At 43.1% G+C, this 22,647-nt stretch overlaps 1 protein-coding gene across 3 annotated transcripts in view; it reads right to left on the bottom strand.

Annotated features, from left to right (window-relative positions):
• The window catches only part of LOC139422318 (chromodomain-helicase-DNA-binding protein 4-like), a 61,762-nt gene extending 40,269 nt beyond the window's left edge, over positions 1-21,493 (bottom strand). The window contains exons 1-12 of one of the 3 annotated variants that reach the window (XM_071173522.1): positions 21,397-21,493; positions 20,593-20,785; positions 19,933-20,054; positions 19,415-19,705; positions 19,130-19,248; positions 18,660-18,759; positions 18,177-18,390; positions 17,949-18,070; positions 17,705-17,831; positions 17,188-17,357; positions 16,465-16,713; positions 14,325-14,528 (exon numbers count right to left, since the gene is read on the bottom strand). In XM_071173522.1, coding sequence (XP_071029623.1) covers positions 14,325-14,528; positions 16,465-16,713; positions 17,188-17,357; positions 17,705-17,831; positions 17,949-18,070; positions 18,177-18,390; positions 18,660-18,759; positions 19,130-19,248; positions 19,415-19,705; positions 19,933-20,054; positions 20,593-20,647 — 1,773 coding nt within the window. In that variant the 5' untranslated portion in view covers positions 20,648-20,785; positions 21,397-21,493. Of the gene's footprint in view, positions 1-14,324; positions 14,529-16,464; positions 16,714-17,187; positions 17,358-17,704; positions 17,832-17,948; positions 18,071-18,176; positions 18,391-18,659; positions 18,760-19,129; positions 19,249-19,414; positions 19,706-19,932; positions 20,055-20,592; positions 20,786-21,117; positions 21,348-21,396 lie in introns of those variants that run through there. The other 2 variants (XM_071173514.1, XM_071173528.1) reach the window with 2 other exon arrangements.
• Between the last annotated feature and the right edge of the window lie 1,154 nt (positions 21,494-22,647).

Consider the following 22,647-nt stretch of genomic DNA (forward strand, 5'->3'; position numbering starts at 1 on the left):
GCAACCTTTCGGTTACTGACCCAACACTCTTATATTTCTGTCTCAGCTGCTCATATTAAGCACGTTCCGCTATAAAACCAAAGCAGCCTGATTTCTGAGACATTCTATGGTTTGTATCACTCACAACTAAAGTTGCCAAATAACTCTCAAATCTAGCATATTTGAGAGTTATTGTTTCAAGTGATCACTTTTTCGCTCAACATAGCCACTTCATATGCTCCATAAATGGGAAAAATCTCCTTTCTATTTTATTCAGCTAATTTCAATTATATCCTTCTTACTATAAAATCATGTAAAATAAAATAATGGCACGGCACTTATAAACATATTGTCACACCTACTTCAGCTCCCTCCCTCCAGCGCGCGACATCACCGTTCTACTAACCACCGGTACTGGCTACTATATTACGCACACCTGTTCCTCATCATTACACACACGTGGCCATCATTTTCCCCTAGATTTCGCCCCCTTTATTTAGCCCTCAGTTGTCATCAGTCATTAGGTGGTATTGTTTTCTCTCATGTTCAGTACGCTTCTCATGTTTGTTATTTTGTATCGTTTCATGAAGATGGTGCTGACAGAGATGGTTGCCTCGTTTCGAGTCCTTAGGAAACTATGCAGTATCTAGTTTTTTATGTATTATTTCTTACATTGTTAGCCCAGAAAAATCTTAAGTGTTATTACATACAGTTGGGAAGAACTATTAGATATAAGAGCGACGCTAACTTACCATCATTACGACCAGGAATATGACTTTCCCGAAGTGGATCCTCTGTTCGGACCACCACCCAGGACAGTAGATCTAATCCTAGACGCCGACCAAAAACAACGTCGACGCAGAAGAGGCAGACGGAGCGGCCCCCTGGTCAGGCTCCGTAGGCGTGCACACCACCCACTGCTTCCGAGTATACTACTTGCCAATGTCCAGTCTCTTGACAACAAGGTAGACGAAATTAAAGCAATGGTTGCCTTCCAGAGAGACATCAGAGATTGTATCATTCTCTGTTTCACGGAAACATGGCTATCTCGGGATACGTTGTCGGAGCTGGTTCAGCCACCGGGCTTCTTCATGCGTCGCGCCGACAGAGATATACACCTCTCTGGGAAGAAGAAGGGCGGGGGTGTATGCTTCAGGATTAACGACTCATGGTGTAATCATAATAACATACAGGAACTCAAGTCCTTCTGCTCACCAACCTAGAATTCCTTAGAATCAAATGCCGGCCATAATATCTCCCAAGAGAATTCTCGTCAGTTATCATCACAGCTGTGTATATACCCCCTCAAGCAGACACCACGCCGGAACTTTACTGGACTCTATGTAAACTGGAAACCATATATCCCGAGGCTGCATTTATTGTATCTGGAGTTTTTAACAAAGCAAATTTGAGAACAAGGCTACCTAAATTATATCAGCATATTGATTGGAGCACTTGCGCGGGCAATACACTCGATCACTGCTACTCTAACTTCCGCGATGCATACAAGGCCCTCCTCGCCCTCCCTTCGGGCAAATCCGACCACGACTTCATCTTGTTCCGACCGTCTTATAGGCAGAAACTCAAACAGGATGTACCCGTAACTAAAGCCATTCAACACTGGTCTGACCAATCGGAATCCACGCTTCAAGATTATTTTGATCACTCGGACTGGGAAATGATCCGGGCAGACTCAAAGATTAACATCGATATATATACTGACTCTGTGAGTGAGTTTATGAGGAAGTGCATTGGAGAGGTTGTACCCACTGTGACTATTAAAACCTACCCTAACCAGAACCGTGGATGGATGGCGGCATTCGCGCAAAACTTTAAGAGCGAACCACCGCATTTAACCATGGAAAGAGGACTGAGAATATGGCCGAATACAAACAGTGTAGTTGTTCCCTCTGCAAGGCAATCAAACAAGCGAAATGTCGGTATAGGGACAAAGTGAAGTTGCAATTCAATGGCTCAGACATGAGACGTATGTGGCAGGGTCTACAGGAAATCACGGGCTACAAAAAGAAAACCAGACACGTCACGAACACCGACATCTCGCTTCCAGACAAACTAAACACCTTCTTTGCCCGCTTTGAGGATAATACAGTGCCACCCTCTCCTTATTCGTGGCCGACATTAGTAAGACATTTAAAAGTGTTAACCCTCGCAAGGCTGCTGGCCCAGATGGCATCCCTAGCCGCCTCCTCAGAGCATGCGCAAACCAGCTGGCTGGTGTGTTTACGGACATATTCAATCTCTCCCTATCCCAGTCTGCTGTCCCCACATGCTTCAAGATGGCCACCATTGTTCCTGTACCCAAGAAGGCAAAGACAACTTAACTGAATGACTATGTGCTTTGAGAGACTAGTCAAGGATCATATCACCTCCACCTTACCTGCCACCCTAGACCCATTTCATTTTGCATACTGCCCCAACAGGTCCACAGACGATGCAACCGCCATCACACTGCACACTGCCCTATCCCATCTGGACAAGAGAAATACCTATGTAAGAATGCTGTTCATTGACTATAGCTCAGCATTCAACACCAGGCCCTGGGTCCCAACCCCGACCTGTGCAATTGGGTCCTGGACTCTCTGATTGGCCGCCCCCAGGTGGTGAAGGTAGGAAACAACATCTCCACTTCGCTGACCCTCAACACTGGGGCCCCACAAGGGTGCATGCTCAGCCCCCTCCTGTACTCCCTGAGTCACTTCAACCTCAGGAGGCTGAAGAAATTTGTCTTGTCACCTAAAACCCTCACAAACTTTTACAGATGCACAATCGAGAGCATCCTGTCGGTCCGTATCACCGCTTGGTACGGCAACTGCACCGCCTACAACCGTAAGGCTCTCCAGAGGGTGATGAAGTCTGCTCAACGCATCACCGGGGGCAAACTACATGCACTCCAAGACACCTACAACACCCAAAGTCACAGGAAGGCCAAAAAGATCATCAAGGACAACAACCATCCGAGCTATTGCCTGTTCACCCCGCTACCATCCAGAAGGCGAGGTCAGTACAGGTGCATCAATGCTGGGACCGAGAGACTGAAAAACAGCTTCTATCTCAAGGCCATCAGACTGCTAAACAGCAATCACTAACTCAGAGAGGCTGCTGCGTACATAGAGACTCAAATCACGGGCCACTTTAATAAATGGATCACTAGTCAATTTAAACAATGCCACTTTAATAATGTTAACATATCTTACATTACTCATCTCATATGTACAGTGCCTTGCGAAAGTATTCGGCCCCCTTGAACTTTACGACCTTTTGCCACATTTCAGGCTTCAAACATAAAGATATAAAACTGTATTTTTTTGTGAAGAATCAACAACAAGTGGGACACAATCATGAAGTGGAACGACATTTATTGGATATTTCAAACTTTTTTAACAAATCAAAACCTGAAAAATTGGGCGTGCAAAATTATTCAGCCCCTTTACTTTCAGTGCAGCAAACTCTCTCCAGAAGTTCAGTGAGGATCTCTGAATGATCCAATGTTGACCTAAATGACTAATGATGATAAATACAATCCACCTGTGTGTAATCAAGTCTCCGTATAAATGCACCTGCACTGTGATAGTCTCAGAGGTCCGTTAAAAGCGCAGAGAGCATCATGAAGAACAAGGAACACACCAGGCAGGTCCGAGATACTGTTGTGAAGAAGTTTAAAGCCGGATTTGGATACAAAAAGATTTCCCAAGCTTTAAACATCCTAAGGAGCACTGTGCAAGCGATAATATTGAAATGGAAGGAGTATCAGACCACTGCAAATCTACCAAGACCTGGCCGTCCCTCTAAACTTTCAGCTCATACAAGGAGAAGACTGATCAGAGATGCAGCCAAGAGGCCCATGATCACTCTGGATGAACTGCAGAGATCTACAGCTGAGGTGGGAGACTCTGTCCATAGGACAACAATCAGTCATATATTGCACAAATCTGGCCTTTATGGAAGAGTGGCAAGAAGAAAGCCATTTCTTAAAGATATCCATAAAAAGTGTAGTTTAAAGTTTGCCACAAGCCACCTGGGAGACACACCAAACATGTGGAAGAAGGTGCTCTGGTCAGATGAAACCAAAATTGAACTTTTTGGCAACAATGCAAGACGTTATGTTTGGCGTAAAAGCAGCACAGCTGAACACACCATCCCCACTGTCAAACATGGTGGTGGCAGCATCATGGTTTGGGCCTGCTTTTCTTCAGCAGGGACAGGGAAGATGGTTAAAATTGATGGGAAGATGGATGGAGCCAAATACAGGACCATTCTGGAAGAAAACCTGATGGAGTCTGCAAAAGACCTGAGACTGGGACGGAGATTTGTCTTCCAACAAGACAATGATCCAAAACATAAAGCAAAATCTACAATGGAATGGTTCAAAAATAAACATATCCAGGTGTTAGAATGGCCAAGTCAAAGTCCAGACCTGAATCCAATCGAGAATCTGTGGAAAGAACTGAAAACTGCTGTTCACAAATGCTCTCCATCCAACCTCACTGAGCTCGAGCTGTTTTGCAAGGAGGAATGGGAAAAAAATTCAGTCTCTCGATGTGCAAAACTGATAGAGACATACCCCAAGCGACTTACAGCTGTAATCGCAGCAAAAGGTGGCGCTACAAAGTATTAACTTATGGGGGCTGAATAATTTTGCACGCCCAATTTTTCAGTTTTTGATTTGTTAAAAAAGTTTGAAATATCCAATAAATGTCGTTCCACTTCATGATTGTGTCCCACTTGTTGTTGATTCTTCACAAAAAAATACAGTTTTATATCTTTATGTTTGAAGCCTGAAATGTGGCAAAAGGTCGCAAAGTTCAAGGGGGCCAAATACTTTCGCAAGGCACTGTATGTAGCTTTTTGGCATTCAAGGAAAACACTATGTCTGGCGCAAACCCAACACCTCTCATCACCCCGAGAACACCATCCCCACAGTGAAGCATGGTGGTGGCAGCATCATTCTGTGGGGATGTTTTTCATTGGCAGGGACTGGGAAACTGGTAAGAGTTGAAAAATGGATGGTGCTAAATACAGGGAAATTCTTGAGTGAAACCTGTTTTAGTCTTCCAGAGATTTGAGACTGCGACGGAGCAGGACCTTCCAGAAGGACAATGAGCCGAAGCATACTGCTAAAACAACACTTGAGTGGTTTAAGGGGAAACATTTACATTTCTTGTAATGCTCTAATCAAAGCCCAGACCTCCATCCAACTGAGAATCTGTGGTATGACTTAAAGATTGCTCTACACCAGCGGAACCCATCCAACTTGAAGGAGCTGGAGCAGTTTTACCTTGAAGAATGGGCAAAGATCCCAGTGGCTAGATGTGCCAAGCTTATAGAGACATACCCCAAGAGACTTGCAGCTATAATTGCTGCAAAAGGTGGCTCTACAAAGTATTGACTTTAGGGGGGTGAATAGTTATGCATGCTCAAGTTTTCTGTTTTTTTGTCTTATGTTTGTTTCACAATAAAAAATATTTTACATCTTCAAAGTGCTAAGCATGTTGTCTGTGTTAGCTGCATGTGTAACAACTCCACCAGTCCTATTTATGATATAATTTACAAAGATTATAAAAAAAAGTTTTTTTAATCAATTAGTATATTTGAGTTCACCCACAATATTTGTCGTATTATTTGTTCTGTCTTTTCAGGTGGATTAAACTGAAATTGCAACCAACTTTCTAAGGCTTGTTTAAAAAATAAAAATATTTTGGAGATGATTTCGTTTTCAAATAACCGAAAGTAAGCAGTTGTAATCTGAATAAAGGGAAAAAAGGCCATTCTTGAACATTGGGTGAGACATTCTTACTAATTTACTAGAGAACCATTTCGGATTTTAATATAACTTTTGTATGACTGATGCCTTTAGTGAGAGGTCTAATGCTTTAATATTTAATCATTTCTGACCTCTGAACTCAAATTCATTATATCAATAATCAATTTGAATTTTGTCTGGCTTGCAATTCCAAATAAAATGTAATATTTTTTTTTCATATAATTTAAAAAGCAGGTCACTAGGTGTAGGCAAAACCATAAGCAAATAGGTAAATATGATATGACTAAAAAGTTAATCAGGGTGATTTTTCCACAAATAGACAGGTATTTTCCTTTCCATGGTAGCAATCTCATATCTATTTTTGCTAACTTTCAATAAAAATGTATTGGAGAGAGATCATTTCTTTCTTTCGGGATATGTATACCGAGTATGTCCACACCCCTATCAGACCACTTTATTGGTAAACTACACGGTAATGTAAAAGTTAAATTTTTTTGTGATCCAATATGTAAATTATTATCATAATTTGGTTTAATCCAGAGAGGTTAGGAAAAGTATCTAGATCCTTTATGAGGCTGTGGAGAGATTCTAATTGTGGATGTAAAAGAAAACATGAATCATCAGCGTACAATGACACCTTTGTTTTTAAGCCACGGATTTCTAATCCCTTAATATTACTGTTGGATCTAATTTTAACAGCTAACTTTTCTATGGCAATAATAAATAGATATGCCGATAGTGGACTTCCTCCGAAGTCGGTTCCTCTCCTTGTTCGGGCGGTGTTCGACGTCACCGGTCTTCTAGCCATTGCCGAGCCTCCAGTACATTTTAACCTACTAATAACCTATTTATTTATGGTTGCGTAACTTCGTTGTTGTGTAGTGCAAACTATTTTATTTTTGCTGGTGTAAAGATCACGGGTCCTCCTCAACTCGGCACTTCATTACTTGAAGTTTACCAAAGTAATCCTATCTCTGGCTGGCCTGAGTTCCTCCTTTGTCTGTGGAGTGTCTTGTCCAAGCTGCTCCTGTTTGCCATTCGCCTGTCTGGCCTGAGTTCCTCCTTCGTCTGCGGAGTGTCTTGTCCAAGCTGCTCCTTTTTGTTCTTCGCCTGGCTGTCAGTGGCAGCTCAACAATCTCAACGTTCTCTCTATCGACCTCAACACCCAATCTACTTACACGCGCAAACACTCACATTCAGACTCATACATACACGCTGTCTCTCTCTCCCCTTACCTTCGTTGGCCTCTAATTAAAAATTTAAAACATTGTCCGAGAAAATGACAGTTTTCGTGGTATTGACTTTACTGAACTCTGGAGAAAACAAACATTGTCGCTGGGTGTGCCGATGTATTTGTGGCATGATGTGAACAGTACGAATGTGTCACTACCAAAGTCTAATGGTTTTAAATGACTGTTTTATATTGTCTGGAAACTCACTTGAAGAATTCGCTTGCAGTAGGTCTCTTAAAAAATAGAAGCCGTGCAAGGTTTTTAAACAGAGGTGCCTAGTTATTCTTCTTTTGTTGATATCAGGTAACGGGCAACCTAACCCTGGCCCTGATATGCAATGTCTCCAAACCCCCTCTGATTTTAAATCAAGATCTGGTTTTGGTATTTTTCATTTAAATGTACGCAGCCTGTTGTCAAACATGGATGGGGTTAGGATTTGGGCTAAATCAACTGATGCTGATGTAATTGTGTTTTCTGAACCCTGGCTCAGCAAGTCTGTTTTTGATAAGGATATTTGTATAAGTGGTTACAATGTTTATCGCACTGATCGGGTTAAGAAAGGTGGGGGTGTGGCTATGGCTATATATGTAAAATCTAAATTCCCTTTAAGTGTGGCAAAGTCTGAAACTATTTGTAAACAGTTGGAATTTCTTGCTTTGAATATTGAGGTTTCAAAGGGTCTCTCTATAACTGTGATTGGCTGTTATAGACCCCCCTCTGCTCTCGGTGATGCATTTTCTTCTTTGACGCACCTTATGTCTAAGCTTCTTTACAGTGAAATGATCTTGATAGGTGATCTCAACTGGTGTTGGTTAAAGCCGGTGTCTGATGATTTAAAAATGTTTTGTAATTCTATGAATCTTACCCAGTTGATTAACTCACCCAAATCTTAAATGCCCAGATAAATCTACCCTGATTTATTTGATATTGACAAATGTTCCACATAAATATTCTGCGGTTGGTGTTTTTTGTAAGGATTTAAGTGACCATTGTGCTGTTGTTGCTGTTAGAAATACTAAGGTTCCAAAGACAAACCACTTTTTATTCGTAAGAGAAATTTGAAGTGTTTTAATGAGCAGGCTTTCTTTCATGATTTGTTTTATTTTGACTGGAGCAAGATTGAGCTTATCCCTGATGTGGAAACTGCCTGGAAATTCTTTCATGGTGGTTTTTCCCAAATAGTAAACAAACAAACCCATTCCGCAGGTTCAGGGTTAAAGGGCGGGATAATCCATGGTTTTCTTCTGAGCTGTCTTGTATTATTCACGACCGTAATCTAGCCTGGGCTAAAGCAAGGAAATCATGTTCTGATGCTGACTGGCTTATTTTTAGGCAGTTACGAAACAAGTGTTCTTTTCTTCTCAGGAAGGACAAGTCTGAATATTTTATGTCTGTTACCACTGATAACCTGAATGACCCTAGAAAGTTTTGGAAGGCTATTAAGTCTATGTCTGGTAACAGTAATGTTAATGAATTACCGTCATGTGTATTGAAGGACTCTGTTGCTGTATATGACAACTGAAATGCTGAATTGTTTCAATGAGCACTTTGTATCATCTGGTAGGCTGTTTGATTCAGTGTCCTCCGTCTCTGTACAACCCTGTGTGGATGAACCAGTGAGAGCTGGTCAAACTTTTAGCTTTTTGCCATTCTCAGTGCAGGTGGTACATAAAGTCCTGAAGTCCATAGATCAGACAAAGCCTGCAGATCCTGATCTTTTGGATCCCTGCTTTTTAAATCTGGCAGCTGATTTCATAGCTGAACCACTTACATATCTGTTCAATCTAACCCTGGAATGTAATGAAATTCCAAAGATCTGGAAATCAGCATTTGTCCAACCACTTTTAAAAGGCGGAGATCCAACTCTTTTAAATAATTATAGGGCAATCTCAAAGCTGTCGCCCCTGGTGAAAATACTTGAAACCCTTGTAAGTGAACAGCTAAAAGAGTTTTTATTTACTAACTCTATTTGATCAATGTACCAATCGGGCTTCAGGAAGAAGCATAGCACATTTACAGCAGCCATGAAGGTTTTAAATGATATCACTGAAGCCATTGACAAAAAACAGCACTGTGTCTCACTTTTTATTGATCTCTCTAAGGCTTTTGATACAGTTGATCATGCTATACTAAGGCAAAGATTGTTGAGTGTAAGTCTTTCGGAGCATGCAGTTGCATGGTTTGCTAACTATCTGTCTGATAGAACTCAATGCACTCAATTTGATGGGCTTATGTCTGTTCAATTGTCTGTCTTGAATGGTGTGCCCCAAGGCTCTGTACTTGGTCCTCTCTTATTCACTATTTATATAAATGATTTAAACAAAATGTCCAAAATGCATAACTTCATTTTTATGCTGATGATACTGTTATTTACTGTTGTGCCTCGTCTCTTACAAAAGCTTTCCAGAACATGCAAACTGCTTTTTATACTGTTCAACATACCTTGTGTCAATTGAAGCTTATCCTCAATACTGACAAAACTAAACTAATGGTGTTTTCTAAAGGAAGAAATAGACCTCTGAACCTTTCACCTATTACTACCTGTCAGGGCAAGGAGATTGAGGTTGTAACCTTGTATAAATATCTTGGAATTTTAATTGATGACGGCCTCTCTTTTAAATTGCATATTCAACAACTTACAAAAAGTTGAAGCTGAAATTGGGATTTTATTTTAGGAATAAGGCCTGTTTTTCTTTTGAAGCCAGAAGGAGGCTAGTATCAGCTACATTTCTGCCTTTACTAGACTATGGGGATATTTTATATATGAATGCTTCTGCTCAGTGTTTGAGATCAACTGACACCCTTTACCATGGAGCATTGAGACGTATTTTAAACTGCAAAACCCTTACACACCACTGCACTTTATATACCAGGGTTGGCTGGCCTTCTCTAGTCACTCGTAGGCTCAGTCACTGGTATACTTTTATTTACAAAGCCATTTTGGGTTTACTACATTTTTATTTGTGCATTTTTATTGTTCAGAAATGTGGTGGGTACTCTCTTCGTTCGCTGGACTTTATCCTGCTAACTGTTCCAAATGTCCAAACTGAAGTTGGTAAAAAGGGCTTTTATGTACTCTGCGCCATCGTCTTGGAACACCTTACAAAATACTTTAAAACTGGAAGAACTTGTCCCTATTGGTGTTTTTAAATCACTGATAAAGGATTTTGAGGCTGATTCCCTGACCTGTCAATGTTTTTAATTGCTGTTTTATACTCTTGTGAATTCAATGGTTTTTACTAGATTACTTGTAGTTTTTCATGTTGTCTGTCTATAATTTTTTTATAATGACTTGGTGCTGCCGATCTTGGCCAGGGCGCTCTTGAAAAATATATTTTAATCTCAATTTGCCCTTCCTGGTTAAATAAAGGTTAAATAAAATAAATAAAAATGTCCATTTGTTTTGTCTTGTTTTCCCACACACCTGGTTTACATTTCCCTCATTACTTGTCATGTATTTAACCCTCTGTTCCCCCCATGTCTGCGTGTGAAATTGTTTATTGTCAAGGTTGGCACGCTTCCGGTTGGTTTGCACTGGGTTTTGTTTTATTACCTGTGCTTTGTGGCAGCCGGTACTTTGTACTTGGGTTTTTGTACTTTGTGATGCCTCTCTTGTTCGTTGGGCATTTGTTTTGTGACGCGGATGCGTTCTGTGCAAATGATTGCCTTAGTAAAGTGCTTTTTCCACTCATCTCTGCTCTCCTGCGCCTGACTTCCATGCACCAGCTACACTCACCCCTTGAGAGGACAACCTTGTTTTACTCCTCTTGACAGTTTAAAACCTTCTGAGATGTAGCCATTATTTACTATTTTACACCTAGGGTTACGATACATAACTTTAACATATTTTACAAGAGATTCTCCAAAATTGAAATATTCCAGGCATCTATATATAAACTGCAGTCGTTGTTAATCAAAAGCCTTTTCAAAGTCAGCGATGAAATCCAAGCCTTGTTTCACAGATATTTCATAGTATTCTATTGTTTCCAGTACTTGTCTTATATTATCTCCAATGCATCGTCCATGTAAAAAAAACTGTCTGATTAGGATGAATAACATCTGACAAAACCTTTTTAATTCTATGCACCAGGCATTTAGCTAGAATTTTTGCATCACAACACTGAAGTGTAAGAGGCCTTCAATTACATTTTTTAAATGGACTGGATCTTTATATATACCACTTGGATCCTGTTTCAGTAATTATGATATCAGACCTTCTTGTTGCGTGTCCGATAATCTACCATTTATATAGGAGTGGTTAAAACATGCAACTAATGGTCCTCTGAGTATATCAAAAAAAGTTTGGTATACTTCCACTGGTGTAACATCCAGCCCTGGAGTTTTCACGGACTTAAAGGCTTTAATTGCATCAAGAAGTTCCTCCTCTGTAATTTGGCCTTCACATGAGTCTTTCTGTACAGATGTTAATTTAGATTATTAAAAATCTAAAAATCCATACAATTAGCTTCGGTTAGTGGAGATGGAGGAGACAAACGAAAACATATTCTTAAAGTACATTACTCCTCTTTCAAAATATAGTTCAAATCAAATCAAATTGTATTAGTCACGTGCGCCGAATACAACCTTACAGTGAAATGCTTACTTACGAGCCCCTAACCAACAATGCAGTTTAAAAAAAATACAGATAAGAATAAGAGATAAAAGTAATACGTAATTAAAGAGCAGCAGTAAAATAACAATAGTGAGACTATATACAGAGGGGTACCGATACAGACTCAATGTGCGGGGGTACCGGTTAGTTGAGGTAGTATGCACATGTAGGTAGAGTTATTAAAGTGACTACGCATAGATAACAACAGAGAGTAGCAGTGGTGTAAAGAGGGGCAGGGGTAGCAGAGAGAACAGTCGGTAGCAGAGAGCAAAGAGAACAGTCTATGACTGGAGTGGCTGGGGTCTTTGGCAATTTTTAGGGCCTTCCTCTGACACCGTCTGGTATAGAGGTCCCGGATGGCAGGAAGCTTGGCCCCAGTGATATACTGGGACGTTCGCACTACCCTCTGTAGTGCCTTGCGGTCGGAGGCTGAGCAGTTGCCATACCAGGCAGTGATGCAACCAGTCAGGATGCTCTCGATGGTGCAGCTGTAGAACCTTTTGAGGATCTGAGGACCCATGCCAAATCTTTTCAGTCTCCTGAGGGGGAATAGGTTTGTAGGTTTAGCTTATTGATGAGCTTTGAGGGTACTTTGGTGTTGAACGCTGAGCTGTAGTCAATGAATAGCATTCTCGCATAGGTGTACCTTTTGTCCAGGTGGGAACGGGCAGTGTGGAGTGCAATAGAGACTGCATCATCTGTGGAGCTGTTGGGGCGGTATGCAAATTGGAGTGGGTCTAGAGTTTCTGGGATGATGGTGTTGATGTGAGCCATGACCAGCATTTCAAAGCACTTAAATGGCTACAGAGGTGAGTGCTACGGGTTGGTAGTCATTTAGGCAGGTTACCTTAGTGTTCTTGGGAACAGGCACTATGGTGATCTGCTTAAAACATGTTGGTATTACAAACACGGATAGGGAGAGGTTGAAAATGTCAGCGAAGACACTTGCCAGTTGGTCAGCGCATGCTCGCAGTACACGTCCTGGTAATCCGTATGGCCCTGCGGCCTTGTGAATGTTGACCTTTTTAAAGGTCTTACTCACATCGGCTGCGGAGAGGGTGATCGCACAAGTCTTCCGGAACAGCTGGTGCTCTCATGCATGTTTCAGTGTTATTTGCCTCGAAGTGAGCATAGAAGTACTTTAGCTCGTCTGGTAGGCTCGTGTCACTTGGCAGCTCTCGGCTGTGCTTCCCTTTGTAGTCTGTAATGGTTTGCAGGCCCTGCCACATCCGACGAGCTTCAGAGCCGGTGTAGTACGACTTGATCTTAGTCCTGTATTGATGCTTTGCCTGTTTGATGGTTCGTCAGAGGGCATAGTGGGATTTCTTATAAGCTTCATAAGCTCCTTGAAAGCGGCAGCTCTAGCCTTTAGCTCAGTGCGGATGCTGCCTATAATCCATGGCTTCTGGTTGGAGTATGTACGTACAATCACTGTGGGGACAACATCATCGATACACTTATTGATGAAGCCAAAGACACTCCTCAATGCCATCGGAGGAATCCCGGAACATATTCCAGTCTGTGCTAGCAAAACAGTCCTGTAGCTTAGCATCTGCTTCATCTGACCACTTTTTTATTGATCCAGTCACTGGTGCTTCCTGCTTTAATTTTTGCTTGTAAGCAGGAATCAGGAGAATAGAATTATGGTCAGATTTGCCAAATGGAGGGCAAGGGAGAGCCTTGTATGTGGCTCTGTGTGTGGAGTATAGGTGTTCCAGAGTTATTTTTCCTCTGGTTGCACATTTAACATGCTGATAGAAATTTGGTAAAAACGGATTTAAGTTTCCCTGCATTAAAGTCCCCGACTACTAGGAGCGCCGCCTCTGGGTGAGCGTTTTCTTGTTTACTTATGGCGGAATACAGCTCATTCAATGCTGTCTTAGTGCCAGCCTCTGACTGGGGTGGTATGTAAACAGCTACGAAGAATACAGATGAAAACTCTCTCGGTAGGTAGTGTGGTCTACAGCTTATCATGAGATGCTCTACCTCTACCTGAAACGAGCAATTGCTCGAGACTTCCTTAGATGTCGTGCACCAGCTCATGATTTCGGTGAATCATGAGTGACTCCATCATTTGTAACACATTTTTCAAAACAAAAAAAATTAAAAACAAACTAAAAATAATTTGGTGCATTTTTCCCCATATTCCATCCAGTTTGCTTTATTTTTATAATATATTACACTGGATCTTTCTAGAATAAGTTCCTCCATTTATTTTTGTTTTTCCTCTAACTTATTCTGAGCCTTTATGTTACAGTTTTTATTGCTATCTATCTGTACTGTTAGTCCTTCAATTTCCTTTGTTAATATGTACTCTTTTGACCTAAATTGCTTTTGTTTTATCGATGAGTACTAAATTGCATGGCCTCTAAAGGCACATTTAAAAGTGTCCCATACAATAAGGGCATCTGATGTACCTATGTTATGTTGAAAAAAGTCAGTTATGAATTCTTCTGTCCTAGTTAATCATCCAGTAGGCTTTGATAAAATTTCCAATATCCTCGCCCATGTGGAAATTCTGTAACAGTAATATATATACCAATTATGTAATAGTCCGACCGCATTCTGTCCCCTAATGTGTTTATATTAATTTACGGTCAATTACCAAGAGACCGGCAGACTTTTGCATGACAATAACAGTCTGACAAAATGTAATGGCCACCACAGCCCTAAATGATCCTGCATATTACAGTGGCATATTGCTGGTTGTGCGTGTTACCTGTAGCTCTTGAACCCAGGAGCAGTGCCAGTAAGACATGTTGCACCATTTGACAAAGAACTGCCTCTCTGGTCGGCCGGCCAATGGGACAGGGTCTGGGGCCTCGGCTGGGAGGTCCAGGGGGCGGGGCACAGGTGTAGGGGAAGGAGGTTCACCCCACTTCCAGGTCAGAACCTTCTGGACTTTACCTTTCATGCCCGGGCACTAAGGGAAATTCAGGAACAATCAGATACAGTGGGGCAAAAAAAGTATTTAGTCAGCCACCAATTGTGCAAGTTCTCCCACTTAAAAAGATGAGAGAGGCCTGTAATTTTCATCATAGGTACAATTCAACTATGACAGACAAAATGAGAAAAAAAATCCAGAAAATCACATTGTAGGATTTTTTATGAATTTATTTGCAAATTATGGTGGAAAATAAGTATTTGGTCAATAACAAAACTTTATCTCAATACTTTGTTATATACCCTTTGTTGGCAATGACAGAGGTCAAACGTTTTCTGTAAGTCTTCACAAGGTTTTCACACACTGTTGCTGGTATTTTGGCCCATTCCTCTAGAGCAGTGATGTTTTGGGGCTGTTGCTGGGCAACACGGACTTTCAACTCCCTCCAAAGATTTTCTGTTGGGTTGAGATCTGGAGACTGGCTAGGCCACTCCAGGACCTTGAAATGCTTCTTACGAAGCCACTCCTTCGTTGCCCGGGCGGTGTGTTTGGGATCATTGTCATGCTGAAAGACCCAGCCACGTTTCATCTTCAATGCCCTTGCTGATGGAAGGAGGTTTTCAATCAAAATCTCACGATACATGGCCCCATTCATTCTTTCCTTTACACGGATCAGTCGTCCTGGTCCCTTTGCAGAAAAACAGCCCCAAAGCATGATGTTTCCATCCCCATGCTTCACAGTAGGTATGGTGTTCTTTGGATACAACTCAGCATTCTTTGTCCTCCAAACACGACGAGTTGAGTTTTTACCAAAAAGTTATATTTTGGTTTCATCTGACCATATGACATTCTCCCAATCTTCTTCTGGATCATCCAAATGCTCTCTAGCAAACTTCAGACGGGCCTGGACATGTACTGGCTTAAGCAGGGGGACACGTCTGGCACGGCAGGATTTGAGTCCCTGGCGGCGTAGTGTGTTACTGATGGTAGGCTTTGTTACTTTGGTCCCAGCTCTCTGCAGGTCATTCACTAGGTCCCCCCGTGTGGTTCTGGGATTTTTGTTCACCGTTCTTGCAATCATTTTGACCCCATGGGGTGAGATCTTGTGTGGAGCCCCAGATCGAGGGAGATTATCAGTGGTCTTGTATGTCTTTTATTTCCTAATAATTGCTCCCACAGTTGATTTCTTCAAACAAAGCTGCTTACCTATTGCAGATTCAGTCTTCCCAGCCTGGTGCAGGTCTACAATTTTGTTTCTGGTGTCCTTTGACAGCTCTTTGGTCTTGGCCATAGTGGAGTTTGGAGTGTGACTGTTTGAGGTTGTGGACAGGTGTATTTTATACTGATAACAAGTTCAAACAGGTGCCATTAATACAGGTAACGAATGGAGGACAGAGGAGCCTCTTAAAGAAGAAGTTACAGGTCTGTGAGAGCCAGAAATTGCTTGTTTGTAGGTGACCAAATACTTATTTTCCACCATAATTTGCAAATAAATTCATTAAAAATCCAACAATGTGATTTTCTGGATTTTTTTTCTCATTTTGTCTGCATAGTTGAAGTGTACCTATGATGAAAATTACAGGCCTCTCTCATCTTTTTAAGTGGGAGAACTTGCACAATTGGTGGCTGACTAAATACTTTTTTGCCCCACTGTATACATTCACAAATAAATATCTTGTGTAAAAAATACCTACTTTGTCAATCATGTCAACACTACATATTGCATTTCTATCTGCAATCTTTCGTCATTATAAATTTAAAAAACAACGCCAGCGTATACGAGGAGAGATCGGAAATGAGAGTGAAATGGCAGCTGTATAGCTGACTCAACTCAAATCAAGAATTCCATATGAAGCCACCAACACAAGTATAATAGAACATGTTCCCCTTAATAATAATGTACATCCAACACCCATAAGTTCAGATTCATTCTCTCTCTCTCACACACAGACATACACAGGGTGGCAGGGCTCACCATGCAGCGTGGGCAGATCCATTCCCCGTTGGGTATCTCGGGGAGGGGGGGGTTGAGACAGTGGATGTGGTAGGAGGAGGTACAGGTGTCACAGCACAGCAGCTCTCCTCCATCCTTACACACCCTGCAGAACTCTATGTGATGGTCATCCTCCTCCTCTACCCATCCCTCATCCCTCCCCACCTCCTCATCCTCCCCCTCTCCCTCAGACAGCTCCTCTCTGGCCTCCCACTGGATCCCCTCCTTCTCCTGCAGGGAGGGAGGAACAACAAGAGAGTGGGAGGAGAGAGCAGGAGGGGGAGGGGGTACAAGAATGTGGGAGGGGTGTGGCGGAGGGGGTAGTGAGAGTGCAGGAAGGGGAGTGAGGAGGGAGAGGGAAGGAAGAGGTGGGGAGGTGTTTAGAGGAAATGGGAAGAGAGGGGAGTGGAATGATGGAGGGGAAGCGAGAGTGGGTGAAAGGGGGCAGAACCAGAGAGGGGAGGTGAGAGTAGGGGAGAAAGGGGGGGTGATGAAGGACAAAGGGAAGAAGAGTGAAAGATAGGAGGAGTGAAAGAGAGAAGGACCAGGATAGGAAAAGGTCAATATCAGAAATAGGATATCACACCAATCTTTAGTCATTAAAGAGAAAATACATACAGTGTATACAAGCAATATGGTGTAAACTCTACCTAACCATGGGTTGGACTATGGGCCAACTTCAGACTGGGTACATTGTGTACTTACACAGTGGGGGCAGCTCCACTTGCCCTCGGGGGCCTTCTCCATGTCGGGGTCAAGACAGACCATGTGGTAGGCCCTGGGACAGGTGTCACACAGGATGATCTCCCCTCCCTGCTGGCACACCTCACAGTAGTCCTGGTGGTCTGTCTCATAGCCGTCACCATCCTCCTCAACTGGGATGGGAAGAGGAGGAGTTAGGGAGGGGGAGGAGTTAGGAGGGAGGGGGATGGTACATGATGATGGTCCTGTCAAAAACATTTAATATTATCAAATGATTGGCTGAGAGCCAGGTCCTTGGTTCCTCTAATCCTCTGATTCCTCTAATCACATGATCATCAACAACAAAATTAGTTAGTTAGTGCTGGAATGGAAGAAAAGCCTGAACCCACTATAGCTCTCCTGATCTAAGGTATGTGACTGACCACTAGTCTACATGCTATAGCCCCAGGCTATAGCATGTAGACACCTCCATCACATAGAATGAGAGGTCAAGAGATGACAGTTGCGTTTCCATGCCAACCTTTCTTCTTCTTCTTGGCAGTCTTGGCCTTCTTCTTGGAGCGGCTGCTGTGGCTGTTGGAGCCGTCCGACACTTCAAAGGTCCCGTCGTCAAAGTCACTCTCCACGTCAAGCTCATCCTCCTCACTCTGACAACAACACAGGGAGAGAAACAGAGACAAAGATACAATGATAGAATTGTGGGACAGAAGTATGGCAAGGCTTACTGCATATCAGTTGATTCTCAGACAAGTTAGTTTTCTTACCGAGGATCTCTTCCTCTTGCTGCTGAAGCCTCCCAGTTTGATCTTGAGCGGAGCCACCTTCTTGGCTTTGGGCTTGGGGGCAGCCTTAGGGTTGGGCTTGGACCTCCTGCGAGCATTGGGGCCTGCAGAGGGCGATGGAGTTCAATTATTCCCTTATTCTACAACGAATACCCAACAATAACATTATACATGCTCCCTCCATCAGCATTCCTTTAACTTGTTCCTCACCTTTGCCCTCTTTGGTCTTGGCCTTGCGGAGTGGGGGTGCAGGCACAGCGGGCACAGCTACAGGTACGGAAGCGAGTGCAGCTGGAGGGGACTCTTTCGCGGCACTAACCCCCGCCCCTGTATCCCCTCCTGCCTCTGTCCCTGCCACCACCATGCTTTCCACGGCCGCAGCCACGTTGGCAGCTGCCAGGGCTGCGTTGGCACTGGCACAGCCCTACAGAGGGTTAGACAAGGCAGCATGGTAATCAGAACCTTTGCTATAAAGAACATGCAATCATTGTCAAAATACATTTGTAAGGTATTGTAATGGCAATTTAATGTCATGTTATAGCAATGTAATGTTATGTTATAGCAATGTAATGTCATGTTATAGCAATGTAATGTTATGTTATAGCAATGTAATGTCATGTTATAGCAATGTAATGTTATGTTATAGCAATGTAATGTCATGTAATAGCAATGCCTTGTATTGGGTTGTGTTACCTTCAGAGGGTTGTTGGTGCTGAACTCCCTCCACTTCGCCATCATCAGAGTCATCATCCTGGACACAGCGATCTTGGGGTTCTTGGCTGCAATGAGGGGTCTGGGGAAGTGAGGGCAAAGGAGAGGCAGAGGTTAAGTTTGGGGCACTCTACGGGGAGCCGGCAGAAAGTGGATGTTTGCGGTTTTCAGGGATACAGTATTTTCAACATAACTTCCATTTGCTCTGAAAAACAGATGTGGGGACTCCTTTCAAGCGTCTTTTTACGCCTGCTATGTTAGTTTCAGTTCGGGGTAGAAGTAGGGGCAGTTACAGACTGGTCGTAGCTAGCTCAGTCACACACAGATATGAAGTAACTTTCTCCTCCGATCCACAAAAGCTGCGCTATCCAGGTGAAGTGGTACTGAAACCTGCTACAGTGGAAATAGAAGGAGAAAGTAGAAAACATGAGATGTGAGAGAGGTGTGTTAACCTGACAAACTGGCTGAAGGCCTTGTAGTTGGTGATGGTGGTGTAGTCCTTCTGAGTGAAGACATGGTCAATGTCTTTCATGCCCCAGTCCTCCAGCAGTTGAGTCGAGCTCTTGGGCTCCTGGAGAGGGGGCGGAGTTAGGTATCATTACATTCAGGGTCACTGAGCCAACAGGGTCATTAAGTGCATTGCAGGGGCTGCTTCAAATCAAAACAAAGAACAGCTCCAACGACTCCCTTGTTCACCCCACCTGCACCACCCACATCCTCGTAGCCTTCATCCTCACCTGGCTATCTTCATCATCATCCTCCTCATCATCCTCATCTTTCTCTAGTTCTGGTTCTTTGCGTTTACTCTTGGAGCTGGATGAGCCTCCTCCTCCTTTCTCCTTCTCTCCACTCGTCCCTCCTCCCTTCTTCTTGTCTTTTGAGGAGCTGGAGCGCTTCTTCTTCTTCCCCCTCGGGGCGTAATCACTTCCCTCGCTTTCTGACCTGGCTCTACCTCCTCCTCCCTCTTCCTCCTCCCTCGCTGCTTGCTCTACTGCTAAGAAGGGTTCTGGTGAGCTGACTGGCACCTCCTGAGAGGAAACAAAATGAGTCAACATATATGCAAATATGAAGAAAAAAATCTCACAAATGATGGAAATCTATACTAAGGCCAGGTCAAAAGGGTCAAAGGCTAGGGGCTATCTGTATTGTTATTATTATACTTCAAAATGCATTCTTCCCTCCCAACTTCCTTGGAGCAATCCCTGATATCAGTGACTAGGATACTTCATGTAAGGAAGGATGATGCCCATCCTACCTCTCTGACAGGTCTTGGTCTCTTGCTGATCCTGCTCTCACGGCTCTTCTTGGCTTTCTTCTTCTTCTTTGACTTGGTGGGGACCTCGACGTCAGACACAGCCTCTTCTGGTTCCCCCTCATCTGCAGATGGAAAGGGCACAGGAATTGATTGAATATAATGCATACTTGATTGAGACAATATTATATATATTATATATATATATATTAATTTAAAACAATATTCATAGAATACCGAGGGATTTGTATAAAATTCTAAAACTGTCAACTCCAGACAAGCTTTATTGACAGTGTTTTGGATACATTTTGATATAAAGATATGCACTGCACGCCAGCTGCCAGCTCAGTACCAGAGGCATGACTCGTGTGACTGCCAGCAAATGGTCGTGGACGTAACTTCTAACAACAACACGCATGCATTGACAGTGCAAATATTTACGCACTCTCTCTTGGTAACTAGCTAGCGTGCTATCAAGTTTGCCAGCTAGTGTAGAAGAAAAACATTCGGCTAGCTAGCGAACTGGGCTGCCTAATGTAAAGTGTCACTACTAGCACCAGACTAGAGTAGCTAGCAAATCAGCTAGCTAACTAGCTAACGTAACGTTAACTAACGTTACCAACCTGCAAGCTTGAAAAAAATAGATCGCTGACCATGTCTTACCATGTGCAAGTCCTGTAGGTTCCAAGTCTTCCCTCTCGTCATCGCTTCCCGACATATTTCAATAATAATGAATTTAAATTAAAAGCGAGCTAATCCCTCCACCGAACCCTGTCCGATCTGGTGAGGGAGGAGGGCAAATGACGTGTGGGTGGTGGAGAATGGAACGGGGGTGTCCTGGGGAGGGGGGGGGTCGCTGTAAGAAGAAAAAAAACCTTTGCTTGAATTAGCAATCCTATTGGTATTTCTCGAATAATAATAAGTATTTATTACAGTGACAGGTCACGGTGTGACATGTTAACTATCTTATTACATCGAAAAACATTTGTTTTATATTGGCATGCCTCTGTCCACACCGCACAGGAAGCTGTAGCAATGGACACCCGTCAATCATCGTGTATTGAATAGAAAGGTGCATTATAGTACTCTCTGCAATACTGCCCCACTCGCGATACAAACTCAATTTAGGCAAACTTACAGTTACCGTCAGGGTTCAAGTGAAACCCCTAAGACTTTTGAGAAACTTACTGTAGTCCCTGTTAGATATGGGTTTCCTTCGTGTAATAATTGTCTCTCAGCAATGGTATTAGTCTTTAATATAAATTAATGAGCAACAATATCCAGTAAAATATGTCGTTAATGACCCCGTAAAACACGTTGCACACTCCGTCCCCCTTCTCTCCCCCAGCCTCAGTGGCTAGCAGAGCTTAGCTAACATCCTCACAAACACACAAAGGGGGCAGACATCCCAGAATAATCCCCCCTCCCTCGGCGTTCTGTAACACTCACACAACTCTGCATAGTTACCTCGCAACGGACAGACCATAATACTCAGCCTTCACGCACCTCCCCCCTCTACACACACACACACACACACTCATACACATACACTTCTACTGCACACACACCCTTTCCCTTCAGTCCCAGCCCCTTAGCAACCCCGTTGTCATGGAGACACTCCTCCTCCCGCCCTCTCTCTGACAGACCATAATACTCCAGCCACCAACATCCCATAATAAACACAACTCCTAAAAAGACAGGAGAAAAAATACCAGTCACATGGTCTCCAGGGAAACTCTAGGCCACTGGTGACAGACCATAATATTCACAGACTGTCCTCCTGGCATGTCTACCACTGCACCCAGAAGACCTATGGAAGCCCACACGTAGGCTAGGCTACCACTGTGCGTACTTACAGACTGCACTCACAGTATAAGGACTGCTTTATAACACTTGCATGGGAATAACTCTAGGCCAACGGTACTGAAGTACATGGTACACATGGCATAGTCTTAAATACACACCACAACACAATAGGTTTGCCACACACATGTAATTGTTTGGGACCCACAGGGATACCAGAAACATGAAAAACTTGTGTCAATGATGGACTGCTGTGTCACATGTTAGGCACCTGTCTCTGGACTCAACAGAACAACTTATGGGATGGCACAGTACAGTTCGGGTCTATTGTCCCCAAAGCCCTCACAGCATGCAGTGCTGTGGACAGGGTAGAGGAAACTAGAATGTGAAACAGGGTCAACATTGCATTGACCGCCACAGAGAATTCAACCATATAGAAGAGCATCTAAAGCAGTGGTTCCCAACCAGGGGTACTAGGACTCCTGAGTGTACCTGGCCTATCCACAGGGGGTGCTCATCAGCCCAAGAGCTTGACTCGGCTGCTGGGGGACTCGGACATGAAAGACATTGACCATGTCTTCGCTCAGAAGATTCATCAGACCATAGGCCTACTGGAAAAATGCACATGATGGGGTACTCCGGGCAGAGCAAAATTCAGTTGGTGGTACAGTAGCTGAAACAGGTTGGATACCACAGATCTAAAGTATACACAGATGCATTCAGACTGGAATTGTGCAACAGATGGTCAGTAGATTGCATTGACCAGGGATGTTAATGTTTTGACGCCGTGTTTACAAACACACTACCTGACAGCCTCAGCATGTTTCTTTTGTATTTTATTGAACCTTTCTTTAACTAGGCAAGTCAGTTAAGAACAAATTCTTATTTACAATGACGGCCTACCCCAGCCAAACG

This window comes from Oncorhynchus clarkii, chromosome 2, assembly GCF_045791955.1.
Source record: "Oncorhynchus clarkii lewisi isolate Uvic-CL-2024 chromosome 2, UVic_Ocla_1.0, whole genome shotgun sequence".
In the NCBI taxonomy this organism is placed as follows: Eukaryota; Metazoa; Chordata; class Actinopteri; order Salmoniformes; family Salmonidae; genus Oncorhynchus; species Oncorhynchus clarkii.